This window comes from Vanessa cardui, chromosome 27, assembly GCF_905220365.1.
Source record: "Vanessa cardui chromosome 27, ilVanCard2.1, whole genome shotgun sequence".
In the NCBI taxonomy this organism is placed as follows: domain Eukaryota; kingdom Metazoa; phylum Arthropoda; class Insecta; order Lepidoptera; family Nymphalidae; genus Vanessa; species Vanessa cardui.
This window is the reverse complement of record NC_061149.1, coordinates 72,428-81,501: the sequence shown is the minus strand read 5'-3', so window position 1 is coordinate 81,501 and position 9,074 is coordinate 72,428. Positions and strand designations below refer to the sequence as shown.

At 62.2% G+C, this 9,074-nt stretch overlaps 1 protein-coding gene across 1 annotated transcript; it reads left to right on the top strand.

The window, feature by feature from the left end:
* Positions 1-239: 239 nt before the first annotated feature.
* LOC124540917 lies at positions 240-5,127 on the top strand (the record flags this gene model as incomplete). The annotated part of the gene is made up of 3 exons (XM_047118693.1): positions 240-530; positions 1,221-1,307; positions 4,627-5,127. Coding segments are annotated over exons 1-3 (879 nt in total), but the record flags the coding sequence as incomplete, so codon positions are not given.
* Positions 5,128-9,074: the final 3,947 nt, after the last annotated feature.

Here is a 9,074-nt window from a genome sequence, read left to right as displayed (position 1 = left end):
GACCACAAGATCGGGTCGAAGGCCTGCACGAGACCCACCGCCACAACCACGGCGAGGACACAGCCGGCTCATCCGCCGAAGAACATCAAAAAGAAGAATCGACAACCGGCTGCGGCACAAGAGCAGCCGAGGACTGGGGAGGAGGCGACGGCCATGGACACGCAGTAATGGCTCTACGTCGTCTCCTCCAAGCCAATATCAACCACTGCGCCAGGGCTCAGGATCTCTTGCTCCAGAGCATGGCGCAGTGGTCGATCGATTTGACCGCCGTCGCCGAGCCGTACTTCGTGCCGCCCAGGGATGACTGGGTGTGCGACGATAACCGCTCGGTGGCGCTGATCAGGAGGTCCGCCGCTGACACGCTTCCCTTCGAGGCCATAACTCGAGGGCGGGGCTATGTCGCGGCAGTCTGGGGTGACATCATGGTCGTGGGGGTATATTTCGCCCCCAGCCTTTCTCTCGCCGATCTGGAGAGTGTCACCCTGGAGTTGGCCACGGTTGTCCGTCGTGGCTGTCCTCGCCCCGTGATCGTCCTGGGGGACTTCAACGCCAAGTCTACGGCTTGGGGTTCCCCGTCTACGGACGCGCGAGGTGAGCTAGTGGAGGAGTGGGCGGTCGAGCTGGGCCTGCTTCTCCTGAATCGGGGTTCGGTGCAGACGTGCGTGCGGCAGCGGGGTGGGTCTATAGTGGACCTCACGTTCGCTAGCCCCGCTCTCGCGCGCAACGTCCTCGACTGGCACGTCGTCGAGGACGTCGAGACGCTATCCGACCATAGGTACATTCGGTTTAGCGTCTCTGCCCGAACTTCGATTCGGCCGATCCAAGCGGCAGGTCGGCACGGAGACGGTCCGCGATGGGCGCTGAAGCGGCTGGACAGGGAGGCTCTCCTGGAGGCCTCGATCGTCAAGGCCTGGCTAGATTCTCCAGACAGGCCTACCGACATCGACGACGAGGCGGAGTGGTTCCGGGAGAGCATGTCGGACATATGCGACGCTGGCATGCCCCGAGTCCGGCCGTTGTCAGCTAGGCGCCAAGTGTACTGGTGGGCGCAGTCGATTGCGCAGTTGCGCAACGAATGCACACAGATGCGACGCCAGTACGCGAGGTGCCGACGACGGAGGAGAGGCCGCCGCCCCTTTACAGCGGCGGCCGAAGAAGCACAGGAGAATGAAGAGGCGGAACTGTACGCTAGCTACAGGGAGGCGAAGAGCGCACTCCAGCTGGCCATCGTCAGAGCCAAGGCCCAGGCCAACGACGAGCTGGTGGAGACTCTGGACCTAGATCCGTGGGGACGCCCTTACCTGATGGTGAGGGGCAAATTGCGCCAGTCGGCTCCCCCGCTGTCACGGAGTCTCCAGCCGCAGCTGCTGGAGGAGGTGGTGGGTGCTCTGTTTCCATCTAGACCGGAGCACGCACCACCGGCTATGGTTCCGCCTCAAAGTGACGCGGAAGAGGGTGAAGGCGACGTGCCCGCAGTCACCCGGGAAGAGCTCAGAGGGGCGGTGGCTCGCATCAGGAACACCGCCCCTGGACCCGACGGCATTCCAGGCCGTGCGTGGGTCCTCGCCCTGAGAGAACTCGGGCCACGACTCTCAGGGCTGCTGAGCGCATGCTTGGAGCGAGGCCAGTTTCCAAGCCGGTGGAAGACCGGGAAGCTGGTCTTGCTCAAGAAGGAGGGACGACCCGCAGACTCGCCATCTGCGTACCGACCGATCGTGTTGCTGGACGAGGTGTGTAAGATCTTCGAGCGTGTCATCGCCAGTCGCCTCGTTCAGCACATGACCAGGGTGGGGCCGGATTTGGCGGAGAACCAATTCGGCTTCCGCCAGGGGCGTTCGACGGTCGACGCGATCATGCGCGCGAAGGCCCTCGCGGAGGAGGCAGTCGCCCGGGGTGAGGTGGTCTTGGCGGTGTCGCTCGACATCGCCAACGCTTTCAACACCTTGCCCTGGAGTACCATCCGTGAAGCACTCCGTTATCACGGAGTGCCGCGCTACCTCCAACGCGTGGGTCGCGGCGTACCTGTCGGACCGAGCGGGTCGTGTACCCGGGTCGCGAGAGGTGGGGTCGTCGAGAGACGTCGTGCGGCGTTCCACAGGGTTCCGTCTTGGGTCCACTCCTGTGGAACGTGGGGTACGACTGGGCCCTGCGCGGTGCGTTCATCCACGGCGTCGGCGTCATTTGTTACGCCGACGACACGCTGGTTACAGCGCGTGGTAAGACGTACCGGCAGGCGGCCATACGCGCGACGGCTGGTGTCGCGCATGCCGTGGGAAGGATCCGGCGGCTGGGCTTGGAGGTGGCATTGCACAAGTCGGAAGCCCTGTGTTTTCACGGGCCGAGGACGAAGCCGCCTCCCGGGTCCAGCATCATAGTAGGAGGGGTATCCATCGCTGTCGAGTCGAAGATGAAATACCTAGGACTCATCCTCGACAGTAGGTGGAACTTCGAGCCGCACTTTACACGGCTCGCCCCCGGTTGTTTGGGCGCCGCTTCAGCGCTCTCGCGCTTGCTGCCCAATCTGGGGGGACCCAACTCCTCATGCAGGAGGCTCTACATGGGGGTCGTACGGTCGATGGCGCTATACGCCGCGCCAGTGTGGCGGGATGCCCTGACGGCCCGCAACATCGCCGCGCTGAGAAGGCCGCAGCGCGCGATGGCCGTCAGGATGATAATGGGATACCGTACGATCTCCTTCGAGGCAGCGAGCCTCCTAGCCGGATCGCCGCCCTGGGACCTCGAGGCTAAGCTCCTCGCGTCGCTCTATTGGTGGCGCGCGGAGGCGGTCGAGCGGGGTGAGCGCCTGGTGCCTCGACAGATCGAGGCACGCAGGGCAGAGCTCCGCCAGGTCTCAGTGGCGGAGTGGGAGACGCGCTTGGCGCGACCCACGGCAGGGCAAGCCGTCGCTATTGCGGGCGGTGAGGCCCGTTTTGAAGGAGTGGCTCATCCAGGAGCCACGGCGCCCTCAGCTTCCGGCTGACGCAGGTGCTTACTGGACACGGGTGCTTCGGTAGGTACCTGTGTCGCATAGGTCGGGAGCCGACGTCCCAGTGCCACCATTGTGGCGATGGTCGCGACGATACGGCGTTGCACACGTTGGCGGAGTGCCCAGCATGGGCTGAGCAGCGCCGTGACCTCGTCGCGGCCGTCGGTGTCGCTGCGGGAAACCTCTCGCTTCCGGCCGTCGTCTCCACGATGGTGCGGAGCGAGGCAGGGTGGAGCGCCGTCGCCACCTTCTGCGAGGAAGTGATGCTCGCAAAGGAGGCGGCGGAAAGGGAGAGAGAGGCTGCCTCCTCTCTCCCCTCCCGCAGCAGACGAACTGGGCGTCGCAGGGTGGTCGCCGACTTACGACCACCCTAGGGCGTGGCCTGCGGACGGCAGACTCGGGGCGTCTCGCCGTCCGACCAGCAACAGGCCTCGAGGCGGCGGCGTCGTGTTCCGCACGCGCGCCTCGTAGTGGAGTCCTGCGGCCGGGTGGACAGCCGCAGTGATTGACGGGGCGCGCCTGACTCTTTACATCAGGCGCGCCAACGCCCGTCGGAGGGGTGCGACGAATGCTTCGGCGATACCCGCCCCTCCGACTCATGGGCACGTGGAGGACACGGGTTGGGTTTTAGTCAGTAGGAGTCTGACAGTACCCTTCGCTCTTCCCCCAGAGCGGAGGGTCTCCATGATGGATTTCCCAACCAAAAAAAAAAAAAAAAAAAAAAAAAAAAAAAGGTTAGGTTAGGTTAGGTTAGGTTAGGTTAGCGGGGTGGGTCTATAGTGGACCTCACGTTCGCTAGCCCCGCTCTCGCGCGCAACGTCCTCGACTGGCACGTCGTCGAGGACGTCGAGACGCTATCCGATCATAGGTACATTCGGTTTAGCGTCTCTGCCCGAACTTCGATTCGGCCGATCCAAGCGGCAGGTCGGCACGGAGACGGTCCGCGATGGGCGCTGAAGCGGCTGGACAGGGAGGCTCTCCTGGAGGCCTCGATCGTCAAGGCCTGGTTGGATTCGCCAGACAGGCCTGCCGACATCGACGACGAGGCGGAGTGGTTCCGGGAGAGCATGTCGCAAATCTGCGACGCTGGCATGCCCCGAGTCCGGCCGTTGTCAGCTAGGCGCCAAGTGTACTGGTGGGCGCAGTCGATTGCGCAGTTGCGCAACGAATGCACACAGATGCGACGCCAGTACGCGAGGTGCCGACGACGGAGGAGAGGCCGCCGCCCCTTTACAGCGGCGGCCGAAGAAGCACAGGAGAATGAAGAGGCGGAACTGTACGCTAGCTACAGGGAGGCGAAGAGCGCACTCCAGTTGGCCATCGTCAGAGCCAAGGCCCAGGCCAACGACGAGCTGGTGGAGACTCTGGACCTAGATCCGTGGGGACGCCCTTACCTGATGGTGAGAGGCAAGTTGCGCCAGTCGGCTCCCCCACTGTCCCGGAGTCTCCAGCCGCAGCTGCTGGAGGAGGTGGTGGGTGCTCTGTTTCCATCTAGACCGGAGCACACACCACCGGCTATGGTTCCGCCTCACAGTGACGCGGAAGAGGGTGAAGACGACGTGCCCGCAGTCACCCGGGAAGAGCTCAGAGGGGCGGTGGCTCGCATCAGGAACACCGCCCCTGGACCCGACGGCATTCCAGGCCGTGCGTGGGTCCTCGCCCTGAGAGAACTCGGGCCACGACTCTCAGGGCTGCTGAGCGCATGCTTGGAGCGAGGCCAGTTTCCAAGCCGGTGGAAGACCGGGAAGCTGGTCTTGCTCAGGAAGGAGGGACGACCCGCAGACTCGCCATCTGCGTACCGACCGATCGTGTTGCTGGACGAGGTGTGTAAGATCTTCGAGCGTGTCATCGCCAGTCGCCTCGTTCAGCACATGACCAGGGTGGGGCCGGATTTGGCGGAGAACCAATTCGGCTTCCGCCAGGGACGTTCGACGGTGGACGCGATCATGCGCGTGAAGACCCTCGCGGAGGAGGCAGTCGCCCGGGGTGAGGTGGTCTTGGCGGTGTCGCTCGACATCGCCAACGCTTTCAACACCTTGCCCTGGAGTACCATCAGGGAAGCACTCCGATACCACGGAGTGCCGCGCTACCTCCAACGCGTGGTCGCGGCCTACTTGTCGAACCGAGCGGTCGTGTACCCGGGTCGCGAGAGGTGGGGTCGTCGGGAGACGTCGTGCGGCGTTCCACAGGGTTCCGTTTTGGGTCCACTCCTGTGGAACGTGGGTTACGACTGGGCCCTGCGCGGTGCGTTCATCCACGGCGTCGGCGTCATTTGTTACGCCGACGACACGCTGGTTACAGCACGTGGAAAGACGTACCGGCAGGCGGCCATACGCGCGACTGCTGGTGTCGCGCATGCCGTGGGAAGGATCCGGCGGCTGGGCTTGGAGGTGGCATTGCACAAGTCGGAAGCCCTGTGTTTTCACGGGCCGAGGACGAAGCCGCCTCCTGGGTCCAGCATCATGGTAGGAGGGGTGTCCATCGCTGTCGAGTCGAAGATGAAATATCTAGGACTCATCCTCGACAGTAGGTGGAACTTCGAGCCGCACTTTACACGGCTCGCCCCCCGGTTGTTGGGCGCCGCTTCAGCGCTCTCGCGCTTGCTGCCTAATCTGGGGGGGCCCAACTCCTCATGCAGGAGGCTCTACATGGGGGTCGTACGGTCGATGGCGTTATACGCCGCGCCAGTGTGGGCGGATGCCCTGACGGCCCGCAACATCGCCGCGCTGAGAAGGCCGCAGCGCGCGATGGCCGTCAGGATGATAAGGGGATACCGTACGATCTCCTTCGAGGCAGCGAGCCTCCTAGCCGGATCGCCGCCCTGGGACCTCGAGGCTAAGCTCCTCGCGTCGCTCTATTGGTGGCGCGCGGAGGCGGTCGAGCGGGGTGAGCGCCTGGTGCCTCGACAGATCGAGGCACGCAGGGCAGAGCTCCGCCAGGTCTCAGTGGCGGAGTGGGAGACGCGCTTGGCGCGACCCACGGCAGGGCAAGCCGTCGCTATTGCGGCGGTGAGGCCCGTTTTGAAGGAGTGGCTCACAAGGAGCCACGGCGCCCTCAGCTTCCGGCTGACGCAGGTGCTTACTGGACACGGATGCTTCGGTAGGTACCTGTGTCGCATAGGTCGGGAGCCGACGTCCCAGTGCCACCATTGTGGCGATGGTCGCGACGATACGGCGTTGCACACGTTGGCGGAGTGCCCAGCATGGGCTGAGCAGCGCCGTGACCTCGTCGCGGCCGTAGGTGTCGCTGCGGGAAACCTCTCGCTTCCGGCCGTCGTCTCTGCGATGGTGCGGAGCGAGGCAGGGTGGAGCGCCGTCGCCACCTTCTGCGAGGAAGTGATGCTCGCAAAGGAGGCGGCGGAAAGGGAGAGAGAGGCTGCCTCCTCTCTCCCCTCCCGCAGCAGACGAACTGGGCGTCGCAGGGTGGTCGCCGACTTACGACCACCCTAGGGCGTGGCCTGCGGACGGCAGACTCGGGGCGTCTCGCCGTCCGACCAGCAACAGGCCTCGAGGCGGCGGCGTCGTGTTCCGCACGCGCGCCTCGTAGTGGAGTCCTGCGGCCGGGTGGACAGCCGCAGTGATTGACGGGGCACGCCTGACTCTTTACATCAGGCGTTCCAACGCCCGTCGGAGGGGTGCGACGAATGCTTCGGCGATACCCGCCCCTCCGACTCATGGGCACGTGGAGGACACGGGTTGGGTTTTAGTCAGTAGGAGTCTGACAGTACCCTTCGCTCTTCCCCCAGAGCGGAGGGTCTCCATGATGGATTTCCCAACCATAAAAAAAAAAAAAAAAAAAAAAAAAAAAAAAAAAAAAAAAAAAAAAAAAAAAAAAAAAAAAAAAAAAAAAAGGTTAGGTTAGGTTAGGTTAGGTTAGGTTAGGTTAGGTCGGGGTGCATGTCAGTCGCCTCCTCGTGGCGCACCCTGGGCAACGGGGCCGGCTTAGTGTGCTCGCCGGCCGCGGCTAAGACTGACGCGGAGGAAGGCCGCGAGGTCGCTCCTAGTACTTCTCCGAGCGCAGCGGAGTGGACTATGTGAGCGGCCCCGCTGGCATAGCGGAGGAGTGTACAATATGTACAATATGTATTATATGTATTTATGTAAATATTGTAAATAGTTGTGTAAATGTTAATATATATATATGTACATAGAACGGAGGGCTCTTTATGAGCGTCGAAGGTGGAGTGGTGGTCCACCATCTGATGCGTGGTGGTCCACCGTGTGGTGTGGAGATACACCGATGGTCGGCGGCGGAGCCTGTCATCTTATCCGCCGCCACCAGGGCGTCAGCATTGTTGGCGCCCAGCCTCCAGTGGCGGACTCGGGGGAGTCCGTCACGTTTACTGGACGGAGGCAACGGAGGAAGGCGCGCCCTTGGGCGCGCATTCAAAGATTTGACCGCCTCACGGCGGTCGCCGCGGGGGGGCCGCGGAAGTATGCTTTAGCGTTCCCGTAGCCCCTCCATCACGCGGTACGGTGGAAACCCGAGGAGGTTTTAGTGGGTAGGACAGGGCCTTCTGCCCTGGCACGGGGCCCTTATGGCCCCGGTCGAGTCCCACATACCCGTCCCGGTCCCCCGGCCGGGCGGGAGGCGTAAATGCCTTTCCTCCTCGTAAAACAAAAAAAAAAAAAAAAAAAAAAAAAAAAAAGGTTAGGTTAGGTTGCGGAGGGCGTGGGGTGCATGTCAGTCGCCTCCTCGTGGCGCACCCTGGGCAACGGTGTCGACGATCTTTTGTCGTCGGCAACGGCTAAGACTGACGGGGAGGGTATGCCACGGACCGCTCCTGGTACTTCTCTGATTAGCAGAGTGGACTGTGTGAGCGGCTTCGTGGCAAAGGGGAGTGTTTGTGACGTTTGGTGTTGTTGTTTTGTCCATCGTTGCTTGTTATATGTTGTAAATTTGTTAAAATTTGTTTGTGGCGTGTAACATGTTTTGTGTTTTGTCTCCGGGGTTTATTGACCTCGGAGACCGAAGGAGGAACGCGTAATCCCGCTGGTGAGGTGTCGTGGAACACGTCTCGCGGCTTCGAGCGGGACCGCGGGTCTTGCCTTAACCGGCCGGACCGTGAGGAAGACAACCTCTATAAAAATCACCCCGAATCCCAAGTGGCGACGCGGCACGAGGGGATGCATGGCTGATGGGATGTTCAGTCGCGACCGCGATCCTCGTCAGGGCACCGGCCGACACCCTTGACGAGTTACGCGAGGCTTACCCAGGTACAGGGGGCACCACCTGGGCGGACCGTCACTTCCCCCATGCTCGTGGGATAAGTTATGGAAGTGAACAAAAATAAAAACCCTAAAAGGACTCCGAGCTCCTTAAGCTCGGAACACGACGACATGGTGGTGGAGGTGTGCGCCCCGGTGGCGTGCGCTGGAACCGGAAACCAAAACACGAAGGAGGGACCTACTGGCCGACCTGAACGACTCTCCGAGTCGGACTCGTCGGTCTGCAGTATGCGGACGGTGGAATCACTCGATTCCCCACACAAGGAAGATACAAATGCGCGGCGGAAGGGCGAAAAGCGGACACACGCTGAGGATAGCTGCTCTGGCTCCGAAAGTGACGTGAGCGTGCAGCTGAGTGAAAACTCGGACTCAGCGAGGTGGCTTAAACCCGCAAACAAGAGAGGGCGAGGCCGGCCGCCCACTCACGGTAAATACGTGGGCTTGGGCAAGTCTCAAGCGGAACTCCGTGCGGCGAAAACGAAGGCCAGAGAGGACCGCTTCGAGACCGAAGACGCCCTGGCCGCTTACACTGAAGCGGCCAAATCGACTTTAGAGGAAAGAGCGGCTCGTAATCGGAGTCGTCACACGGACGCGACCAATGAGGACGCTCAAAAGACGTCCGCCGCATTGGATCATACGGTGAAGGAGGCGTTGGACGTGGTACTTCAGGTTGCCAACAAGTCGGGCAACCTGAAGGGTACCTTCGTCAGGGCCCTGAAGACTGCCGCTGACACCATCAAAGGTGCGGTGGCGGAACTTAGAGCCCTGACCATGTCGGAGGAAGTGGCCCGGCTGGAAGCTGCCAATGCAAAGCTTTCCGGCCAATTGGCGGAGCTAAGACGGGAAGTGGCCGAAATGCG